Raw genomic sequence first — 22,207 nt, 5'->3', positions numbered from 1 at the left:
CAAGTATGCAGAGATCCCTGCTCTTAGCTGGCCTGGCCCTGCTCCTCTCCTCCAGGCCAGGGGAGAGCTGGCCACGCCATGCACAGAGAGAGGCCCTCCAGCTGGGCTTGGAGGGAAGCCAGAGGGCCCTGCTGCTGGAGGAACTGAAGGCAGGTTTACTAAGCTCCATGGGCCTGGAGAAGGAGCCCCGGGGGAGGCTGGAGGGGAGGCCAGGGGGGAGGGATGGAGAGATGAGGAGGATAAAGCGACTCTACCAGGAGACACTGAGGGACCTGACAGAAAACAGGACCGGGAGAAACCAGCAGCAGATAACATCCACCCTGCTGCTCCCAGACTCTGGTGAGTCTCTCTCTCCCCTCCTTCAGTACTCCCTCTCCTCCCTCTCTCTCCCCTCCTTCAGTACTCCCTCTCTTCCCTCTCCCCTCCTTCAGTACTCCCTCTCCTCCCTCTCTCTCCCCTCCTTCAGTACTCCCTCTCCTCCCTCTCTCTCCCCTCCTTCAGTACTCCCTCTCCTCCCTCTCTCTCCCCTCCTTCAGTACTCCCTCTCTTCCCTCTCCCCTCCTTCAGTACTCCCTCTCTTCCCTCTCCCCTCCTTCAGTACTCCCTCTCCTCCCTCTCTCTCCCCTCCTTCAGTACTCCCTCTCCTCCCTCTCTCTCCCCACCTTCAGTACTCCCTCTCTTCCCTCTCTCTCCCCTACTTCAGTACTCCCTCTCTTCCCTCTCCCCTCCTTCAGTACTCCCTCTCCTCCCTCTCTCTCCCCTCCTTCAGTACTCCCTCTCTTCCTTCTCTCTCCCCTCCTTCAGTACTCCCTCTCTTCCCTCTCTCTCCCCTCCTTCAGTACTCCCTCTCCTCCCTCTCTCTCCCCTCCTTCAGTACTCCCTCTCCTCCCTCTCTCTCCCCACCTTCAGTACTCCCTCTCTTCCCTCTCTCTCCCCTCCTTCAGTACTCCCTCTCCTCCCCCTCTCTCCCCTCCTTCAGTACTCCCTCTTCCCTCTCTCTCCCCTCCTTCAGTACTCCCTTTCTTCCCTCTCTCTCCCCTCCTTCAGTACTCCCTCTCCTCCTCTCTCCTCTCCTTCAGTTCTCCCTATCCCCCTATCCCTCTGTCTTATACCATTTCACTTTCTTTTACTCTCTCACTACCACTCTCACCTCTTTTCTCTCTCTCTCTCTCTCTCTGTTTCTCTCTCTCTCACACTCTCTTTCTCTCTCTCCCTTTCTCAAAATACCTACCACACTGGTTTGGCTATAAATAGATAAATAGATAACACCTTTCTGACATGGCCTGTTTACCTGCCTGTCTACCTGCCTGCCTGCCTGCCTGCCTGTCTGTCTGTCTACCTGCCTGCCTGCCTGTCTACCTGCCTGTCTACCTGCCTGCCTGTCCTATCCTACCTATCCCCTGTTCTGTCCTGTTCAGGTTAGACAGTGTTCTGGTTCAGGTTAGACAGATGTGGTTAGACAGTGTTCTGATTCAGGTTAGACAGATGGGTAACATGTTGTTATAGTTTGATAGTGTTTTAGTTTGACAGTGATGTGTCCCCCAGTGTCCCTGGTGCCCTCGCTGGACCCAGAGCTGCTCTGGTACCGGGCCGTGTTCCAGCACAGACCCAGCTTCAGGAAAGGCTTGGGTCTGATCCAGGCTCAGCTCAGACTCTACACACACCTGCGGAAGGACACACCTGGTCCTGGTCCTGGTCCTGGTCCTGGCCCTGGTCCTGGCCCTGGTCCTGGCCCTGGTCCTGGCCCTGGTCCTGGTCCTGGTCCTGGCCCTGGTCCTGGCCCTGGCCCTGGCCCTGGCCCTGGCCCTGGTCCTGGCCCTGGTCCTGGTCCTGGCCCTGGTCCTGGCCCTGGCCCTGGCCCTGGCCCTGGCCCTGGTCCTGGTCCTGGTCCTGGTCCTGGTCCTGGCCCTGGCCCTGGCCCTGGCCCTGGCCCTGGCCCTGGCCCTGGTCCTGGCCCTGGTCCTGGTCCTGGTCCTGGTCCTGGCCCTGGTCCTGGCCCTGGCCCGGGACTGGTGGTCCAGGTCCGGGTGTATGAGAGAACACAGCTGAACGATACAGCAGCCAGACCCCCAGAGCAGCAGCTCCCCCTGGAGCCCTCCGGTCCGGTGGCTGCCAGCGTGGACGTGGGTCGGGAGGTGCGGAGGTGGAGGGCGGGGCCCAGGGGGGGGAAGCTGGTGGTAGAGATGGGGGTGCTGTGTGCCGGGGCGGAGGAGTCATCTGTGACTGGGCCCCCCATCCTGGCCCTGGACCTGGACCTGGCACCTACCAGGCGGGGCCAGGGGGTCCGGGGGGGCATAAGGAGGAGGCGCTCCAGGGGGGAGCAGAGTTGCGAGGAGGAGGGGCTGTGCTGCAGGAAGTCCATCAGTGTGTCTTTCGAGGAGATCGGCTGGTCGAACTGGGTGGTGGCACCCCCTGGCTACACCATGAGGTACTGCGGTGGCTCCTGCCCCCATAACTACCGGCCGGCCAGCATGCATGCCCAGGTGAAGTCCCGGCTACACCGCCTCTCCTGGGGCGGGGCTCCCCAGCCCTGCTGCGTGCCCGCGGGATTTGAACCGCTGGTGCTCATGCACTACGACAGCAGAGGAAAGCTGAAGCTCAGCACCTTCAGCGATCTGCTGGTGACCAGCTGCCACTGCGCCTGACAGACAGACTGCAGGGACACACTGCATATGTACATGTATACTTGTATATACTGTATATATCTCCAGAGAGAGACATGTTCTGGGACTCTCTGACAGACTCTGAAAGACACAAAGGCGACACTACACGTTGTTTTACAAAACTAGTTACTATTCACAAACTCTGTATTACAGGAGGTCGTATGACATTCCTAGTCCTGTGATATCATATATTTACATTTATATTCATATTTAGACTATATATTTATTTTAACTTATGATGTATTTAAAGTATATCAGTCTTTCACATGAAGAAGTGTATTTCTATTATTATTTAGTTGTTTAAATGTGTATGTACTGTAGGAACCAGGTCAGGCGTATGACTGAAGATACTCTGCTTGTTAAATACATTTCAATTACACAAATAACAAACTCCAAATGACACAATTATATGCTACAATATTGATTGTGTTTATGTTTAGTTTTTTTCTCTATTAACTACAGCAAGGAAGTCAGAGACAAATTTCCCTTCGGGGACTATAAAGTTTCTATTTATCTTTATCTTTACTATTTATGTTTCTGTTAAAACATCATTAAAGCTTCTACTTTACAAATGTGTTTTTTTTCTCAGTCAAGTTGTGTTAAAGAGTCAGTTATGCTTCAGTGAGTAGGATTCAAAACATCCCATCAACACATCAACTCACACTGGCAGGTTAAGGAGGAACATCAGCAACCATGACTCACACTGGCAGGTTAAGGAGGAACATCAGCAACCATGACTCACACTGGCAGGTTAGGGAGGAACATCAGCAACCATGACTCACACTGGCAGGTTAAGGAGGAACATCAGCAACCATGACTCACACTGGCAGGTTAAGGAGGAACATCAGCAACCATGACTCACACTGGCAGGTTAAGGAGGAACATCAGCAACCATGACTCACACTGGCAGGTTAAGGAGGAACATCAGCAACCATGACTCACACTGGCAGGTTAAGGAGGAACATCAGCAACCATGACTCACACTGGCAGGTTAAGGAGGAACATCAGCAACCATGACTCACACTGGCAGGTTAAGGAGGAACATCAGCAACCATGACTCACACTGGCAGGTTAAGGAGGAACATCAGCAACCATGACTCACACTGGCAGGTTAAGGAGGAACATCAGCAACCATGACAGCAAAATATGTTTGAAGGTTCAAGTTCTGATTGGATGTATCCTCCAAGGAAAGCTCTGATTGGCTGTAGAGGTGTCCTTGAAGCTTGAAGACCCTAGCCCTGACCCCTGACCCCTGGCCTTGACAACCCCGACTTTGGGGATGTCCTTCCTCAGTAAACTAAGATGTGTGGCCGGTTTACAGGCTCTTACACAGCAACACGCTTGGTTACCAGAGATACCAGAGATTATGAAAGATACTGTGAGATAATGAAAGATAATCTGAGATATGCAGTTTGTGTTCATGGAAAGAAAGGGAGGTTAACAAACACAGGTGTGAGCAGTGACGTGCGGTGATGTCAGTAAGAGGCTAGGCACTGAGTTTTGAAAGCCAGATTACCTAATTTATACCCTGACTGCACGTCACTGGGTGTGAGTGATAACCAGTCAGCGTTTAATTTTGATTAATACTACTTGAACTACTTGTGATGTGGACCATTATTTTAAAGTGACAAACATGTTAACTCCTCACTAAGTACTCAAGCTTTACCATGTCATCATGCAGGAACTACTTGTGATGTGGACCATTATTTCAAAGTGAAAAACATGTTAACACCTCACTAACATGTCATCACGCAAGATCTACAACATAAAACAACTGCAGTGATTGGATACATTTTTTTAAATTATATGCACTAGAAGATTTCCATGAAATCGTAAAAGAAAATAATACATAATGCAAAAATGCACATGGGCATGCAAAAATAAAGCATTTTGTAAAATATGTCTGAATTAAACATTCTTTGTTTGGCACAATGATGAAACCTAGCATTTAAACAAAAATTCTATATTTTGGAATGAAACATTCAACAAACTGTGATGATAAACTGAGTCAAACATAATGGCTAAATAAGTAATAAGTAAGTACATGGCTAACCCTAACCCAAATCAACGTGTAGGCCTACTCACTCTGTAATGAGTCTAGCATTGGCCACTACTGCGAAATACAACAGCAACGCAATTCCAAAGAAAATGATGAAGGAAGAAAAAACAAATGGCATGACTGTAAAATAACTTGCTAGATAACCCAATTCAGAGAATAGGAACATGGCCCAAAACGCTAGCTACAGTTGTTGCTAGCTGTAAAGCCAGGCTAGCTGTCGGCTAGCTTGTTAACAGTCCCATTCATACAAACTTCTCACTAATTCAAAAATTCCAAATTTGCACTAATTCTACAATTAGAAATTTTTGTGAAATTCACCTAGTCGTTGTTGTCGTAAGGGATTATGTTAGCCAATACTGGATATTTGAATACTGGATATTTACCATCCACCTCCCCCCCCTCTACAGTGACGACTCTCTCCATTCAGGAGGGTGAAGTTAACAGACTTTTCAAGAGGCAGAATCCCCGCAAAGCAGCTGGGCCGGACTCTGTCTCTCCAGCCACCCTCAAGCACTGCGCTGACCAGCTGTCTCCGGTGTTTACCTACATCTTTAACACCTCCCTTGAGACATGCCATGTGCCAGCCTGTCTCAAGTCCTCCACCATCATCCCTGTGCCCAAAAAGCCAAGGCCAACAGGACATAATGACTACAGACCCGTCCCGCTGACCTCTGTGGTAATGAAGTCTTTCGAGCGCCTGGTGCTGGCACACCTTAAATCCATCACTGACCCTCTACTGGACCTCCTGCAGTTCGCCTACAGAGCCAACAGGTCTGTGGACGATGCAGTTAACATGGCCCTCCACTTCACCCTACAGCACCTGGACTCCCCAGCATCCTATGCCAGGATCCTGTTTGTGGACTTCAGCTCTGCCTTCAATACCATCATCCCCGCCCTGCTTCAGGACAAACTCTCCCAGCTGAACGTGCCTGATTCCACCTGCAGGTGGATCACTGACTTCCTGTCTGACAGGAAGCAGTGCGTTAAGCTGGGAACACAAGTCTCTGACTCCCGGTCCATCAGCACCGGATCACCTCAGGGCTACGTCCTTTCTCCTCTGCTCTTCTCCCTGTACACCAACAGCTGCACCTCCAGTCATCCGTCCGTCAAACTCCTGAAGTTTGCGGACGACACCACCCTTATTCGGCTCATCTCTGGTGGAGACGAGTCTGATTATAGGTGGGAAGCGGCCAACCTGGTGACCTGGTGCAGCCAGAACAACTTAGAGCTCAATGCTCTTAAGACAGTGGAGATGGTTGTGGACTTCAGGAAGAACACAGCCCCACTCACCCCCATCACCCTGTGTGACTCCCCAGTCAACACTGTGGAGTCCGTCCGCTTCCTCGGCACTATCCTCTCCCAGGACCTCAAGTGGGAACTGAACATCAGCTCCCTCATCAAGAAAGCACAACAGAGGATGTACTTCCTTCGGCAGCTGAAGAAGTTCAACCTGCCAAAGACAATGATGGTGCACTTCTACTCAGCAATCATTGAGTCCATCCTCACCTCCTCCATCACCGTCTGGTACGCTGCTGCCACTGCCAAGGACAAGAGCAGACTGCAGCGTATCATCCGTACTGCTGAGAAGGTGATTGGCTGCAATCTGCCTACCCTCGAGGACCTGCACACCTCGAGGACCCTGAGGCGAGCGAGGAAGATTTTGGCCGACTCCTCCTACCCTGGTCACTCCCTGTTTCAGTCACTCCCCTCCGGCAGAAGGCTGCGGTCTATCAGGACCAATACCTCACGCCACAAAAACAGTTTCTTCCCTACCGCTGTTGGCCTCTTCAACAAGGCCAAGGGACCACACTGACTCAAATGACTTCTTGCTTAAAACACTCTGCTTTTGCACTGCACCACAACATGGTATCTTGTACATTTGTATTTTTTGTAATATTTGTATTTTTGTATTTTTATATTGTAATTTACGGCAACTTATATTTTATTGTATATTTAATTCTATTCTAATCCCACTTAGTACTGCTAGTTTATGTACCCTTAGTATAGTTAGTCCACATATTTAAATTTTAGGTATATGTTTATTGTATGCACCTTCCTGCCAAAGCAAATTCCTTGTCTGTGCAAACTTTCATGGCGAATAAATCCCTTTCTGATTCTGAAGATGATTAGATGACATGCTCGTGATGACATTTCCAATGTTTCGTCTCCATACGGTAAACCGTCGCAGAGTCAAGGCCTCACGTCCGCTTTGGCGTGCTCTGTCAAAATCGATTGCGCGTTATTCGTGAACGGTTTGACTTATCGATAAAATTCTAAAGATTTTTTGTCGGCATGGTCTGAAGATGATCTGTTACATCTGAGCAACGGCCTAGGAGGAGTTCGAAAAAGTAGGCTTAAAATACAAATGATGGAAAAACCTTCTGGTGACAATAATCAGGAGACCGTTCCCAATCAGTGTGCCAAATTTCAAAACTTCGCACCAATCGGTTCTATGGGCTGCCATAGAATCCTAGTCCTAAGTATAATAATAATAATAATAAAAACGAACAAAAATAATAGGTTCCACATCAGCTTCGCTGCTGCTTGGCCCCTAATAATAAAAATACTATTTCTGTAATTCCAACATTGCTTTGGCAATATGAACATTTGTTTCTTAATGCTAATATAAAGCCCATTGAAAAATGAGAGAGAAAGAAAGTATGAGACAGAGTGTGAGACAGAGTATGAGACAGAGTATGAGACAGAATGTGAGACAGAGTGTGAGACAGAGTATGAGACAGAGTGTGAGACAGAGTGTGAGACAGAGTATGAGACAGAGTGTGAGACAGAGTGTGAGACAGAGTATGAGACAGAGTATGAGACAGAGTGTGAGACAGAGTGTGAGACAGAGTATGAGACAGAGTGTGAGACAGAGTATGAGACAGAGTGTGAGACAGAGTATGAGACAGAGTGTGAGACAGAGTGTGAGACAGAGTGTGAGACAGAGTGTGAGACAGAGTATGAGACAGAGTGTGAGACAGAGTGTGAGACAGAGTATGAGACAGAGTGTGAGACAGAGTGTGAGACAGAGTGTGAGACAGAGTATGAGACAGAGTGTGAGACAGAGTGTGAGACAGAGTATGAGACAGAGTGTGAGACAGTGTGAGACAGAGTGTGAGACAGAGTATGAGACAGAGTGTGAGACAGAGTATGAGACAGAGTGTGAGACAGAGTATGAGACAGAGTATGAGACAGAGTATGAGACAGAGTGTGAGACAGAGTATGAGACAGAGTGTGAGACAGAGTATGAGACAGAGTATGAGACAGAGTGTGAGACAGAGTGTGAGACAGAGTGTGAGACAGAGTATGAGACAGAGTGTGAGACAGTGTGAGACAGAGTGTGAGACAGAGTATGAGACAGAGTGTGAGACAGAGTATGAGACAGAGTGTGAGACAGAGTATGAGACAGAGTATGAGACAGAGTATGAGACAGAGTGTGAGACAGAGTATGAGACAGAGTGTGAGACAGAGTATGAGACAGAGTATGAGACAGAGTGTGAGACAGAGTGTGAGACAGAGTGTGAGACAGAGCACAAGAGAGATAAAAAAACAGGGAGAGGGAAGATTCTGTGTATTCTGTTTCTCTAGCTCCCCCTGCTGTCTGTGTACCTGAATGTGTTACAGTCCTCAAAAACACCCTGACCCTCACTTCCCTCACCTTTATTCTCAACCCAGATACATACTTAACTCCCCCCACACACACACCACACCCCTCCCCCTCCTCTCTGGCCCCAGCATAGCAGTCTGCAGTGGTTTCCTAGGTAACCTAACAGCAATGGTTTCCTAGGTAACCTGTGGCCTTGTGAAGCAGGGGGGCCTCCCTGTGCTCTGGGTCCTTCGCTCGAATGTGTGTGTGTGTGAGTGTGTGTGTGTTTGACTACATGAGTGTGTGTGTGTGTGTGTTTGACTACATGAGTGTGTGTGTGTTTGACTACATGAGAGTGTGTGTGTGTTTGACTACATGTGTGTGTTTGACTACATGAGTGTGTGTGTGTGTGTGTTTGACTACATGAGTGTGTGTGTGTGTGTTTGACTACATGAGTGTGTGTGTGTTTGACTACATGAGAGTGTGTGTGTGTTTGACTACATGTGTGTGTTTGACTACGTGTGTGTGTGTGTGTGTGACTGCGTGTCTGTGTGTGTGTGTGTGTGTGTGTGACTACATGCGTGAGTGTGTGTGACTAGGCTATGTATGTGTGTGTGTATTTTCCATAATAAGTAATCATGTAATATCGTGTCATTAAATACTTTGGCATGTTGAGTCAAACCGATTAAAAAGTGTACCCTGAAGAAACGGAAAGAGCACGTTGCTACACTAGTCAGCCCGGGGTCGCGCGTGGACCATCCCTCCTCAGGAAGCCGCAGAATGCGGGAGATCCAGATGTGAGCGTGGACTGACAGCGCCCACGCGCAAGCAAGGACGTGGGCACGCAGCGCAGAGGGAAAGCGGAGCAGAAAAGCGAAACATGGCGACATCGAATAATCCACGGAAATTCAGCGAGAAAATCGCTTTACATACCCAAAAGCAAGCAGAGGAGACGGCGGCGTTTGACGAAGTGATGAAAGACCTGAGCATTACCCGAGCGGCGAGGGTAAGGCTGCCTGTTTTAACACAATTTGCTAGTTGTCAAATCAGAAATAAATAAATAAAAATGTGCGGCCGTTATACAGCTCGACTGTCGAGGTAAACAATAACAAACGGCTCCAGTGCCAGCTATCACCGTGTTGACGTTAAGCAGACGGTTAAACATATTGATTTGGCTTTTGAAAATTGAGAGAATGTTACTGGGCCTGTTGTCACGGAAAGTTGGACACCATCACCCCGCAGCAGTGATATTACGGGGCGTGCTCGCGGGGCGTGCTCGCGTGTTTGACAGCAGCATTCATAACACAGCTTAGGGTCAGAGCCCCAGAGAGAAACAGGCAGTTCAGGGTTGTATTCAGTATCAGAGAAACAGGCAGTTCAGGGTTGTATTCAGTATCAGAGAAACCAGGCAGTTCAGGGTTGTATTCCAGTATCAGAGAAACAGGCAGTTCAGGGTTGTATTCCAGTATCAGAGAAACAGACAGTTCAGGGTTGTATTCAGTATCAGAGAAACAGGCAGTTCAGGGTTGTATTCAGCATCAGAGAAACAGGCAGTTCAGGGTTGTATTCCAGTATCAGAGAAACAGGCAGTTCAGGGTTGTGTACAGTATCAGAGAAACAGGCAGTTCAGGGTTGTATTCAGTATCAGAGAAACAGGCAGTTCATGGTTGTATTCAGTATCAGAGAAACAGGCAGTTCAGGGTTGTATTCAGTATCAGAGAAACAGGCAGTTCAGGGTTGTATTCAGTATCAGAGAAACAGGCGGTTCCGGGTTGAATTCAGTCTATGAAATGTACAGCAGCTTTTTAAAGTCAAAGGTTCCAGCGCTGTGTGACAGGGGGCAGACAGACAGGGGGCAGACCGACAGGGGGCAGACCGACAGGGGGCAGACAGACAGGGGGCAGACAGACAGGGGGCAGACAGACAGGGGGCAGACCGACAGGGGGCAGACAGACAGGGGGCAGACAGACAGGGGGCAGACAGACAGGGGGCAGACAGACAGGGGGCCAGGTGTGTGACTGCAAATCAGAGGGGAGATTATGTTCATAAACTGCGTGCCACAATAGATATGGTGCGACATGTAAGCCCTTCTAATGAAGAGATAATGTGTGACATGTAACATGTAAGCCTTCTAATGAAGAGATAATGTGGGACATGTAACATGTAAGCCTTCTAATGAAGAGATAATGTGGGACATGTAACATGTAAGCCTTCTAATGAAGATTCTGCATCAGAATGTTGTTCATGTAAAGCCCACACAAGCAGACTGGTTACAAACATCACTATTGGGCAGCTGTGGCTCAGGGGGTAGAGAGGGTCGTCTGTTAAAAAAAGGTTGGCGGTTCGATCCCCGACTCCTCCAAGGCCATGTCCCGAAGTATCCTTGAGAAACACTCTGAGTCTGAACCCCAAGTTGCTCCCGATGGGCAGGCCGGTTAGGGTTGGTACACAGTACATCTACTAACCCTAACTAACCCTAACCCGATGGGCAGAGCGGCGCCTTGCACGGCAGCTTGCCGCCGTCGGTATGTGTGAGTGTAAATGGGTGAATGAGAGGCAAAACTTATGTTAAAAATAATAAAAACTTAACTTACAATCAAACGCAGTGTTTGATTTTGAGCACAGGTAAATCTGTTTTGAGGCGAAAGCTTGATTTTGAGCACAGGTAAAACTGTTTTGAGGCGAAAGTTTCATTTTGCAAGAGGATTCAGAGGTTTTGTAAATAGTGCTTAAAGATGAGGTTTTGTGTTTACAGTTTTGAGAAAATGGGTGACTGTTTCAAGAATGTGTTTTAGCAATTGTGAAAAACTGTAACATTGGTGATGTGATGGTGTAATGATGTGAGGTGGAGGTGAAATGTAGAATCTGTAGCTGTGTGTGTGCCACACCCCCTTCCCGTGGCAAACCCTTCATACAGGATGGAGGTGAGAGAGAGAGGAGGGAGGTGAGAGAGAGAGGAGGGAGGTGAGTGAAAGAGGAGGGAGGTGAGAGTGAGAGGAGGGAGGTGAGAGAGAGAGGAGGGAGGTGAGAGAGAGAGGAGGGAGATGAGAGAGAGGAGGGAGATGAGAGAGAGAGGAGGGAGGTGAGAGAGAGAGGAGGGAGGTGAGAGAGAGAGGAGGGAGGTGAGAGAGAGAGGAGGGAGGTGAGTGAGAGAGGAGGGAGATGAGAGAGAGAGGAGGGAGGTGAGAGAGAGAGGAGGGAGGTGAGAGAGAGAGGAGGGAGGTGAGAGAGGTGAGCTCTGGGCTGAGAGGAAGGGGGAGGTACTGCCCATCGTAATCTTTAGAACAATTTGTTTAAGGCAATATGTAAATATGTGTACAGTATGTCTAAATATAGTTTAATATGCATAATATGTTTAATGTGTTGTTGTTCCAGTTGCAGAGGCAGAATATGCAGTACCTGCAGCTGGGGTCCAGTAGGGGGCAGTGTTATGGCGGCTCTCTGCCCAACGTCAACCAGATCAGCAGCAGCGCCATCGACCTTCCCTTCCAGGTCAGAACAACTGTGTGTGACCCTGTCGTTGACCCCTGACCCCTAGCTCCATCCCTGCTCCCGGTACGTGAGTGTGGTCTCCCTAAGCACCCTGACACTAACCATATGCCTAATCATATCCCTAATCATATCCCTAACCCTAATCATATTGCTATTTTAATGTAAATTGCTGATCTGTAAACAGAGACACGCAGGGGGTCATAATGATAATGTTTAAAACAGGTCCAGAGCAGGTGTAAGGCCCCCAGTGTGTAAGGCCTCGGTGTGTAAGGCCCCAGTGTGTAAGGCCCCGGTGTGTAAGGCCCCGGTGTGTAAGGCCTCGGTGTGTAAGGCCCCCAGTGTGTAAGGCCCCGGTGTGTAAGGCCCCAGTGTGTAAGGCCCCGGTGTGTAAGGCCCCGGTGTGTAAGGCCCCGGTGTGTAAGGCCTCGGTGTGTAAGGCCCCGGTGTGTAAAGCCCCGGTGTGTAAGGCCCCGGTGTGTAAGGCCCCGGTGTGTAAGGCCTCGGTGTGTAAGGCCTCGGTGTGTAAGGCCTCGGTGTGTAAGGCCCCGGTGTGTAAGGCCTCGGTGTGTAAGGCCCCGGTGTGTAAGGCCTCGGTGTGTAAGGCCCCGGTGTGTAAGGCCCCGGTGTGTAAGGCCCCGGTGTGTAAGGCCCCGGTGTGTAAGGCCTCGGTGTGTAAGGCCCCGGTGTGTAAGGCCCCGGTGTGTAAGGCCTCGGTGTGTAAGGCCCCGGTGTGTAAGGCCCCGGTGTGTAAGGCCTCGGTGTGTAATGCCCCGTTGTGTCCCTCCTCCAGACAGCATTTCTCCCTGCGGGGCAGGACAGCAGCCGCAGCACCCGGCGCCACGGCCTTGTGGAGCGGGTGTACCGGGACCGCGGCCGCATCACCTCTCCGCACCGCCGCCCCCTGGCGCTGGACAAGAACGGCCGGAAGATATCCTTCTTGCTGGGCTACTGGGTTCCCGCTAGGTTCCCGCTGGGTTCCCGCTGTTAATAACCGAAGTTATGGGTGGGGGATTTCTCGCAAATATTTATTTGGGGGATTTTCCTCAAATACTGATTGAACAGTTATTATACACAGCCCCTCCCTGGGAACACTGCAGAGATTTGTTGTCATGTCCAAGTTCATGTCTTATGTTTGTTTCTCCTTAATGGGCTCTCACATAGACAGCTGTCCCTATGGTTCAGTCTACCTGTCACCTCCACCAGACACAAGCTGGAGAAGGTGAGTCATCCGTCCATCCATCCAAGTGTGATAGTGTGTATTATGTGTGTAGTGTGTAATATTTAGTGTGTAGTGTGTATCAGTGTGTGTGTCTGTGTAGTGTGTGTAGTATGCATGAGTGTATGTTGCTGTGTAGTGTGCATCAGTGTGTGTTGCTGTGTAGTGTGTAGTTTGTCATGTGTATGAAGTGTGCATCAGTGTGTGTTGCTGTGCTTCAGGACCAACTCTGACTCTGCGCTGCACCAGAGCACGCTAAGCCCCGCCTTGCAGGCTGCCGACTCACAGGAGCTGCCGTCAAAACGAGGTGAGCACCCTTCTACACCTCCTAGCTCCTCTCCTGCCTCCTCTCTGCCATCCAGCATCCTACTTCCTTGGGTTCAGCCCTCTTCCAGACCCCCTGTGCTGTCCTGAAGTACAGTTACACAATAGAGCACACACAGAACAGCTCTTCAGTCTGAGTGAGCCGGGTTAGGGTGGACAGGCTGTCTGTCTGTCTATCTACCTTTTGCGTACTCTGCCCCTGCACACAATGCGCGTTACTGTAGTTTTCAGAGGTATTTGAAACAACAAAGCTAGAGGCACAAGAATGGTGGAGAAACAGCAGGCGATAAATACAGTCCAAGATTTTACAGTTAAAAGATAAAAGAGAAAACAGACAGTTGAAAGGGTTACCAGCAAAAAGAGATTGGATTTAGCAAGACGTAAAACCAGAGTCAATATCGGTGTTGCTTTTCCACGCTGGCGAGAACTGAGAGATTTAAAGGGAATGCATAGCTCACCAGCAATAGGTTAAACTACTTTAAAGCAGGGGCAAAGCAGATTTATACTGCGGCACGTGCCCCAGTAAAAAGGGTCTAACGACGCCCCTGGTGAGTGCTACGATAGCACCGAGTGTTTCTGTTCCCACTCATAAAAGGTACATTATTTTTCTATTAACAACGGTTGCACAGTAAGGAAAATTAAACAAACATTGCCTGAGTTTGCAAACAGTTCTGGAATATTCAGTTCCCGTTTCCCCTTCAGCGCGCTTCCGCGAAATCATGCCGCTTTCTCCTGTTGCTAGCTTGAGCTGATAGTATGTGATTAATCATCGCGTGTGTTGGTTTATATCTACTTTCCATCAGCATAACGTAAACATATCTCAGGCTACTCAACTCAGTTACCCACTAGGATTTACTCCTGAGAAGCGCACCAAGAAAAATTAGGTTGTTAGTGTCTGAGAGGACAGACCAGCTGTATCTGATGAGCAGAGGGCTGAAGGAGATTCTCACCCAACTGAGAACCAGCTAAAGGGGCCTGTTGACGCTGGCCTGAGTCTCTTTGAAGGCAGAGTCAGTAAAAGGCTTTATCCAATCACTTCAATGGCAATGAGTCATTTGGTGCCAAAGTGCTAAATACATGTGACTATTTTGATATTATGCATGACTTTTAAATAATTGAAGTGTGTTTGATGCTGTGGTGTTCCCTCAGTGCTTCTGCTAACCCTACCTAACGAGCAGGACAACGCACCTAACCCTAACGACACAGAGGGACTGAACCACCACTGGGATGGCAAAAAGGTGAGTGGTCTGGCGTGAGTGTGTGTGAGTGTGTGTGAGTGTGCATCTGCGTGAGTGTGCATGTGTGTGAGTGTGCATGTGTGTGAGTCTGCATGAGTGTGTGTGTGTGTGTGAATATCTGTGTATCAGCAATGTCAGAAGTCTTCTGCTACTGTGTTGCTAGCTAGCTGCAGCTATCATGGCTGCTCTGCCTTATCAGAGGGCATGCTAAGAGCTATTTAGCTAACGAGCTATGGATCTAACGAGCTCCAGCACCTGGCTGGTTCCTGCTTCCTCCTTGACTGCGCGGACACTTACAGCAGCACAGAGTGTAACCCCTCTGATGACCCCTAACCCTCTCTCATCCACTACAGAGCATTTCCTGCTCCAAGCCCTGCAAAGTTCCAGGGATCAAGTAAGTCTCCTACCCCCTACCTCCTGTCCTAACTCCTACATCCTCACCTAATTCATACCTCCTACCTCCTCTCCTAACTCCTATCTCCTATCTTCTTCTCCTAGTTCTCTGAGTAGGTTGTGTGACAGTGTCTCCTCCTCCTCTTGCAGCATTTTCCTCTCCCCGGACCAGGAGATGTTAGGGTTAACCTCTCTGGTGTCGGCGGGCCCGGGTACCGGGGGCTCCCTCCCAGACCTCACCACCATGCAGTTCCCCCCGCCGCTGCACCCACCACTGGACCCAGAGGAGCAGGGCAGCTCCTCCAACAGCACCGGGGACCTTGCTGCCCTGGACACAGACCGCCTCCAGCTCTCCCCTGCCCTGCCTCCCCCCCTCACCCTCTCTCAGGTACACACACCCTCTCCCAGGTACACACACCCTCTCCCAGGTACACACACCCTCTCCCAGGTACACACACCCTCTCCCATGTCCACACACCCTCTCCCATGTCCACACACCCTCTCCCATGTCCACACACCCTGGACTGGGTGAGGGTTAGGGTAATCCTCACCTTCTCTTGCTTCCCCCCAGAAACACACAAAGCTACACTGAGCCTCCCCTCAGTCTCTGTGACTAACAGTGACAATGTGTGTGCGTGTATATTTGTATGTGTGATTGTGTACCCAGGCTATCGACACCATGACTCTGGAGCAGCATCTGTCCCAGTATGCCTTCTACCTCCCAGTCACTGCCCAGGACCAGGACCAGGATATGACCGAGAGCCAGACCCCCCCTGGCCTGGTCCAGCTCCTGCAGCAGCTGCCCTCCTTCAGCAGCTCCCAGGGTCCAGCCTCCGGCAGCATGGACAACAGCTCGGTACGCTCTCTCCCCATCAGTACAGCAGCAGCACATGGCAAACTACAGCAGCCTGCAGCACATCATCATGTTGTCAACAAGGCTCAGTTGTCAACATTGGTTACCATGGTTACTAGTCGCTCTGTATAAGAGTGTCTGCTAAATGACTTAATGTACTAACTCTACGGGGCTCAGCCTGTTGAGTTGCCCTGCAGAGCGCCTGGGCCTTCTCTTTTCTGTAACCTAGGTAACACCTGTTTCTGTAGCCAAGGCAAAACCTGTTTCTGTAGCCTAGGCAGCACCTGTTCCTGTAGCCTAGGCAACACCTGTTTCTGTAGCCTAGGTAGCAGCTGTTTAAGGAGCCTAGGCAACACCTGGGTGCCGGATGGAACTGCACATCCATCATGGGGCTGACGGAGATACTGAGGTGTGGGTTAGAACATCCTCTCACCCCTGTACTACAGTGCTCTGGCTATCCTAGTCCTGTACTACAGTGCTCTGGCTATCCTAGTCCTGTACTACAGTGCTCTGAGTATCCTAGTCCTGTACTACAGTGCTCTGGCTATCCTAGTCCTGTACTACAGTGGTCTGAGTATCCTAGTCCTGTACTACAGTGCTCTGGCTATCCTAGTCCTGTACTACAGTGCTCTGAGTATCCTAGTCCTGTACTACAGTGCTCTCAGTATTCTAGTCATGTACTACAGTGCTCTGTCTATGCTAGTCCTGTACTACAGTGCTCTGAGCACCCTAGTCCTGTACTAAAGTGTTCATGGGTATTGTAGTCCTGAACCAGAGTGTTCTATTCTAGACCTGTACTAGAGTGTTTTTGGTATTGGCCCTGCACTAAAATCTAACCTGTTCTACTCTCAGTATACCCTCTCCTGTGTCAGTCCTGTACTAGAGTCTAGTCCTGTGCTAGAGTCTAACCTGCAGTGCTGTACCCTCAGTACCGCTCCAGGCTAGGGTCCTCAGCGCTCCCGTCTCCAACATCTCCCGTCTCCAATCAAGCCTTCTCCCCTGGCAGCTCCCCTCAAGTAAGGGCACCCAGCCGCCTGGCTCACGCTGCCTGACTGACTGACTAGCTGGTTGGCTGGCTGGTGTGTGTCTGTCTGCCTCTTCCCTGGTCCTTAACCTGTGTAGTTCTTCCTTCCCCAGTCTCCCCCGTCTAAAACATCCAGAAGAAATGTATCAATCCAAGTCTTGTATTAGCCTCCAGCCTTGTATGTGCTTGCGTTGTGCTTAGTGTGTTAGGGTTAGCCTCCAGCCTTGTATGTGCTTGCGTTGTGCTTAGTGTGTTAGGGTTAGCCTCCAGCCTTGTATGTGCTTGCGTTGTGCTTAGTGTGTTAGGGTTAGGGTGGGTTGAACCACTAGCTGATCAGGGAGATGCTTCCATGTTGTCAGCCTTGTGAAATTTCTGCTCCTACAATGTGAGCCGTCCAACATTTCACCCGGTACCTTTCACCCGTGACCTTTCACCAGTGACCTTTCACCAGTGACCACATGTTGACCTGTAGACCTGTTTGAACCCATTAGAGATGCTGTGTTTGTTTGTTGACCAGGGATGTGTGTGTGTAAACCAGGGATGTGTGTGTGTGTTAACCAGGGATGTGTGTGTGTTGCAGCATAGCTCATCTCTGGCCAGTGTGTTCTCTGACCTGTACGACCAGCAGATGAGTTCCAGGCACACCAGCGCCCTCTCCCTGCAGGTCAGTGCAGCACACCTGCACACACCAGCCAGCTCAACTGTCATGTAGCCTATCAACTCTCTGGGATCCAGTCATGTGATGTTTATGTATTCTGTGACTTCAGCTTGAGCAGTTCAACATGATTGACAGCTCATTAGGCTCTGCCTCCCTCTACGGACCCGCCTCCACCCTCAACTACACCCAGGCTGCCATGATGGGCCTGACCGGTAGTCATGGCAACCTGCAGGAATCCCCCCAACTGGGCTACAGTAGCCATGGCAACATCCCCAACATCATCCTGACAGGTCTGTTACATCACAGCCTTCTATCTCACTCTCTCTCTATCTCACTCTCTCTCCCTCTCTCTCTCTCTCCCTCTCTCTATCTCACTCTCTCCTCCTATTAGTAATACTCGTTCTCACCTGACCACCTCTTCTCTCCTGCTCTCTCTCCTACTTTTTCTTTCCTCTTCCACCTCTCCCTCCTCTTCCTTTATTTTCTCCTCTCTCTCTCTTTCCTCCTCTTTCTCTCTCTTTCCACCTCTCTTTGCACCTCTTCTCTCTTTTCCGTCTCTCTCTCCCTCTTGTAGTGACAGAGGAGTCGGCCAGCCACCTGGCTAAAGAGTTCGCCAGCTCCTTGTCCTCTGACAGCTTCGATGTGGATGCTGCATTCCCATTGGATGAGCTGAAGATTGACCCTCTGACTCTGGATGGTCTACACATGCTCCATGACCCAGACATGGTGCTGGCTGACCCTGCCACTGAGGACACCTTCCGGCTCGACCGCCTGTAGCCCAGCGTAGGCCTGGGGAGAGAGGCTGGGGCAAATATCCCAAGAGAAAAGCCTTTTTCTGGGGTGTAGGAGTCAGTCGAGACCTAGGATGAGACAGGATCCAGGCCGCACTCCCACCAGCTACCAACTCCAAGAGCTGAGGATGGATAGGCTAGTGAAAGGAAGAATGAATATGGAGGATGGTTACCTTAGTAACCTTTCTTTGTCTCTGGTCACATGGTGGTGTTTGTAAAGAAGGCAGTCTGTTGTGACCAGTTGGGTTAACCCTAACCCTAAACAGACATCAGAGCCCTTCTTTGTTCTTGTTTTTAAACATGCAGGATCCCTTCTAGCCTGGCGTTTGTAAAGATGGAAAAGAGCCATGGCTTTATGACCCTGACCCTTGACCCCTGACCTTAGCCCCTGGCCCTAAACCTGACTTGCCTCACCGTAACCCTGGCCTGACCGCAATCCTGACCCTGGACCCTAGCCTAGGATACTGTCCCCTTTCCTGGCTGTGGTAGCCCTCAAGCTTGACCAGTCATCTTGCTACATCACCAACATCATCATCTGAGCTAACAAGAAACTAGTTGTGTGAAGAAGATAGTTTTGATATTATATATAACGTTGGCATATCTGAGATGTTTATTGGATGAATATTGATATTACTTGAGGAAGATGGCCTCCTAAATGTTTCAGGACAGGAAGTAGAATCACTATATCTACAGGACAGGAAACAGGATGTAGAATAGGTAAATATATGGGATCTGAGTGGTAGCTCTCTTTGTCAGGACACCCCACCCTCAATCACAGGAACCTCATTCACAGGACCCTCAATCACAGGACACCGGTGACTGTTATGCCATATATCTGGTCAAACTTGCCTTTGTGTTTGAGGAAGAAAAGAGTGTATTTTTTGAAAACGTGTATATTCTATTGAAGAACATTTGACTATTTTTTAGGTGTCTAATATTGTTGACTTGATGATGTTCCAGTTTGGGATTGCTGGTATGAAGGTGTTGGATCAGGTTCTGTTAGTTCTAGCAGGTTCTGGTGGTCCCTCCTCCCCCGTGAGCCCCCCACCTCCTTTATTGGACTCACATCTGGTAACAATCAAAATGTTCACTGTTCCCGTACCAGGGTTTCCCACAGAAAATGTGTTAGTTAAGGTGGTAGGGTGGGGTTTGCCATCAGACCGGGGAGGGGGGGGCTAGTTTGTGCGATAGACTGATCTGAACCGTTCTGCAGAGAAGGGAGACTGGCGTTGGTCACGGTTTGGAATGGAAGGGAGAAAACAGGACAATGGCGGATATCGCTATTAAAACAAAAAAACTACGGGGACTCCGTAGTTAAGGCGGCAGGCGTGTGTTGCTTAGGCGGCCGCCTTAACTGAAAGGTGCTGCGGGAAACCCTGTGTATTAGTCTGTATTAGTCTGTATTAGTCTGTATTAGTCCAGTGTTCCATAAAGGCCGCTCAAATAAGTTGGACTTGTCCCAAACCAGACTTGAATTAGCTTAACAAGTCAAGCGGGGCTAAAGCGGTTCCATAAAGGCCAACGCAGTCCTACTAATTCAAGTCAGATTCAAGTAGTCAAGCTAATTGCGCGTGCACCCTATTCTTAAGCAGCCCGAGAGGTAAAACATGGATCATACAATCCACCACGGCAAAAGCAATGCACACAGCCACGTGACTTCTTCCAGAAAGAACGTTCCCTTTAAGCCTGATACTATGACAGCTCCCTCATCCACCGCTTCATCAAAATGAAACGACACGCCATGATTGACGTGAACGATAGGCTACGTAGGTCGAGGTCCTTTTTTAGACCTTTAGTTACTTCGTTGATTAAAAAACAGACACCCTCTAAACACATGTAAATTTACTTGTTTGACATTGTTTTAAATAAATAGCCTTCTATTAATCAATACATTACCCAGTAGTCTAACTTTTTAACATGGTTGTGTCGGGAAAATGGAGGATATAGATGTAGCCTATGGATTTAGGTTTGTTTTGCAATTGTAGACTACTGTTAACAACTATATAGCGATAATTATACTCGCATAATTTAGATTGAGATAGGCCTATGCCGGATGCCTAAACATTTGAAATCACAAACTAGGCTAGCCATAGGCTACGTTTAACGTGGCGTGTATCAAATAATTGTTCATCATTGTTTAATGCATTAGGCATTATCAATGTTGAACATATTTAACTGATGAGAATAAGAAAATTAGAATAAATCATCGTTTTCCCGTTGGGTCAGTGTTACAGGAAGGTCTAGTTAAGCACCAAGTCACGCTAAGCCTGACAGTTAGCCTGCCCCGGACCAGAATAGTTTCGCAGCCTAAGTTGCCATAGTAACCAAGTTTGAACTACGTTGAGGTAGCTTTATGGAACCGAATGAACTAGAAATGAGTTTGACTAACTGACATAAGTCTGGCTTATTCGGTAAACTCGCTTTATGGAACAGGCCTCAGGGCTCCTGTTTCTGGGTTTGATCTTGTTTTGTATTTGTGTTTGCTTTTCTGTGTGTCCGTGGTGAAGAGCCCAATCCATTCTTATTTTGTAACTGCACAGGGTTAGGGTTAGTCCCCAGACACAAGTTCATGTTTTCCTGCTGCTTTAACGTCATAGAACTTTACCAGACGAACAGAAAAGTTGAATAACTTTTTTTAGAGATGTTGTTCCCATTATGTTTTTCTATGTTTGGTATGTTGTGTTTGTTTCGGTTTCAGCCACATTGGTGAACTTGTCTGGTACTGTGTGACAACCCCATCCCCCTCTTTGACCCACTCAATCCTCTTCAGTTTGTTGAGTGTACAGACTAGCTGTTTTAATTGCTTTCTTGGTAGAAATAATGTTTTTGTGCTCTGTGATATGATGTCCAAGTGATAGATGTTGTTGATGTTCTGAAACGTCCTGCAGTCTGTTTCCGTATCGTTCCACTTCCTGTTACAGTTCTGTGTTGTTGACCTGCAGCCCTCCTCACAATCCCTCCGTACAGTAGAGAGTCCTGCTCCACCTCATCTCTGCCAGCCCCGTCAGCTGGGCCCAAATACTACCCCACCCGCTGGGCCCAAATACTACCCCACCCGCTGGGCCCCAGTACTGCCCCACTAGCTGGGCCCCAGTACTGCCCCACTAGCTGGGCCCCAGTACTGCCCCACTAGCTGGGCCCCAGTGCTGCCCCACCAGCTGGGCCCCAGTGCTGCCCCACCAGCTGGGCCCAGGTACTAACCCACCAGCTGGGCCCAAGTATTTCCCCACTAGCTGGGCCCCAGTGCTGCCCCACCAGCTGGGCCCCAGTGCTGCCCCACCAGCTGGGCCCAGGTACTAACCCACCAGCTGGGCCCAAGTACTGCCCCACCAGCTGGGCCCCAGTGCTGCCCCACCAGATGGGCCGAGGTACTAACCCACCAGCTGGGCCCAGGTACTAACCCACCAGCTGGGCCCCAGTCATTTAGCAGACGCTCTTATCCAGAGCGACTTACAGTAAGTACAGGGACATTCCCCAGAGGCAAGTAGAGGGAGTGCCTTGCCCAAGGATACAACGTCAGTTGGCATGACCGGGAATCGAACTGGCAACCTTCGGATTACTAGTCCGACTCCCTCACCGCTCAGCCACCTGACACCTGCTACCAGGTCACTAGCTGGGCCCAGGTACTAACCCACCAGCTGGGCCCCAGTGCTGCCCCACTAGCTGGGCCCAGGTACTAACCCACCAGCTGGGCACAGGTACTAACCCACCAGCTGGGCCCCAGTGCTGCCCCACTAGCTGGGCCCAGGTACTAACCCACCAGCTGGGTCCAAGTACTTCCCCACTAGCGGGGTCCAGCTACTAACCCACTAGCTGGGCCCCAGTGCTGCCCCACTAGCTGGGCCCAAGTACTGCCCCACTAGCTAGGCCCAGGTACTAACCCACCAGCTGGGCCTAGGTACTAACCCAC

The 22,207-nt window shown here is 49.7% G+C and overlaps 2 protein-coding genes across 2 annotated transcripts; both read left to right on the top strand.

Moving 5' to 3' along the window:
- The first annotated feature begins 5 nt into the window (after positions 1 to 5).
- LOC136958744 (growth/differentiation factor 15) lies at positions 6 to 2,645 on the top strand. Its single transcript, XM_067252841.1, has 3 exons — positions 6 to 339; positions 1,546 to 1,640; positions 2,022 to 2,645. Exons 1-3 carry the CDS (start codon positions 6 to 8, stop codon positions 2,643 to 2,645), a joined length of 1,053 nt encoding a protein of 350 aa, XP_067108942.1.
- A 6,543-nt stretch (positions 2,646 to 9,188) lies between these two features.
- On the top strand, positions 9,189 to 18,511 carry crtc1a (CREB regulated transcription coactivator 1a). Its single transcript, XM_067253635.1, has 13 exons — positions 9,189 to 9,314; positions 11,684 to 11,800; positions 12,591 to 12,728; positions 12,958 to 13,019; positions 13,238 to 13,323; positions 14,490 to 14,578; positions 14,932 to 14,972; positions 15,122 to 15,359; positions 15,639 to 15,827; positions 16,754 to 16,840; positions 17,429 to 17,512; positions 17,616 to 17,796; positions 18,081 to 18,511. Exons 1-13 carry the CDS (start codon positions 9,189 to 9,191, stop codon positions 18,281 to 18,283), a joined length of 1,641 nt encoding a protein of 546 aa, XP_067109736.1. The 3' UTR covers positions 18,284 to 18,511.
- Positions 18,512 to 22,207: the final 3,696 nt, after the last annotated feature.

This window comes from Osmerus mordax, chromosome 16 (genome assembly GCF_038355195.1).
Source record: "Osmerus mordax isolate fOsmMor3 chromosome 16, fOsmMor3.pri, whole genome shotgun sequence".
Classification (NCBI taxonomy): Eukaryota; Metazoa; Chordata; class Actinopteri; order Osmeriformes; family Osmeridae; genus Osmerus; species Osmerus mordax.
Note: the sequence above shows the minus strand (reverse complement) of the source record. Positions and strands in the feature narration are given on the sequence as shown.

What these genes read in the sequence shown, in the direction of transcription:
- LOC136958744 (XM_067252841.1), top strand. Translation starts at nt 6, where the DNA reads ATGCAGAGATCCCTGCTCTTAGCTGGCCTGGCCCTGCTCCTCTCCTCC. An exon ending in CCTGCTGCTCCCAGACTCTG is followed by an intron (nt 340 to 1,545) that starts GTGAGTCTCTCT and finishes TGTGTCCCCCAG; the next exon opens with TGTCCCTGGTGCCCTCGCTG. An exon ending in AAGGCTTGGGTCTGATCCAG is followed by an intron (nt 1,641 to 2,021) that starts GCTCAGCTCAGA and finishes CTGGTGGTCCAG; the next exon opens with GTCCGGGTGTATGAGAGAAC.
- crtc1a (XM_067253635.1), top strand. Translation starts at nt 9,189, where the DNA reads ATGGCGACATCGAATAATCCACGGAAATTCAGCGAGAAAATCGCTTTA. An exon ending in CCAGCGCCCTCTCCCTGCAG is followed by an intron (nt 17,513 to 17,615) that starts GTCAGTGCAGCA and finishes CTGTGACTTCAG; the next exon opens with CTTGAGCAGTTCAACATGAT. An exon ending in CCCCAACATCATCCTGACAG is followed by an intron (nt 17,797 to 18,080) that starts GTCTGTTACATC and finishes TCCCTCTTGTAG; the next exon opens with TGACAGAGGAGTCGGCCAGC.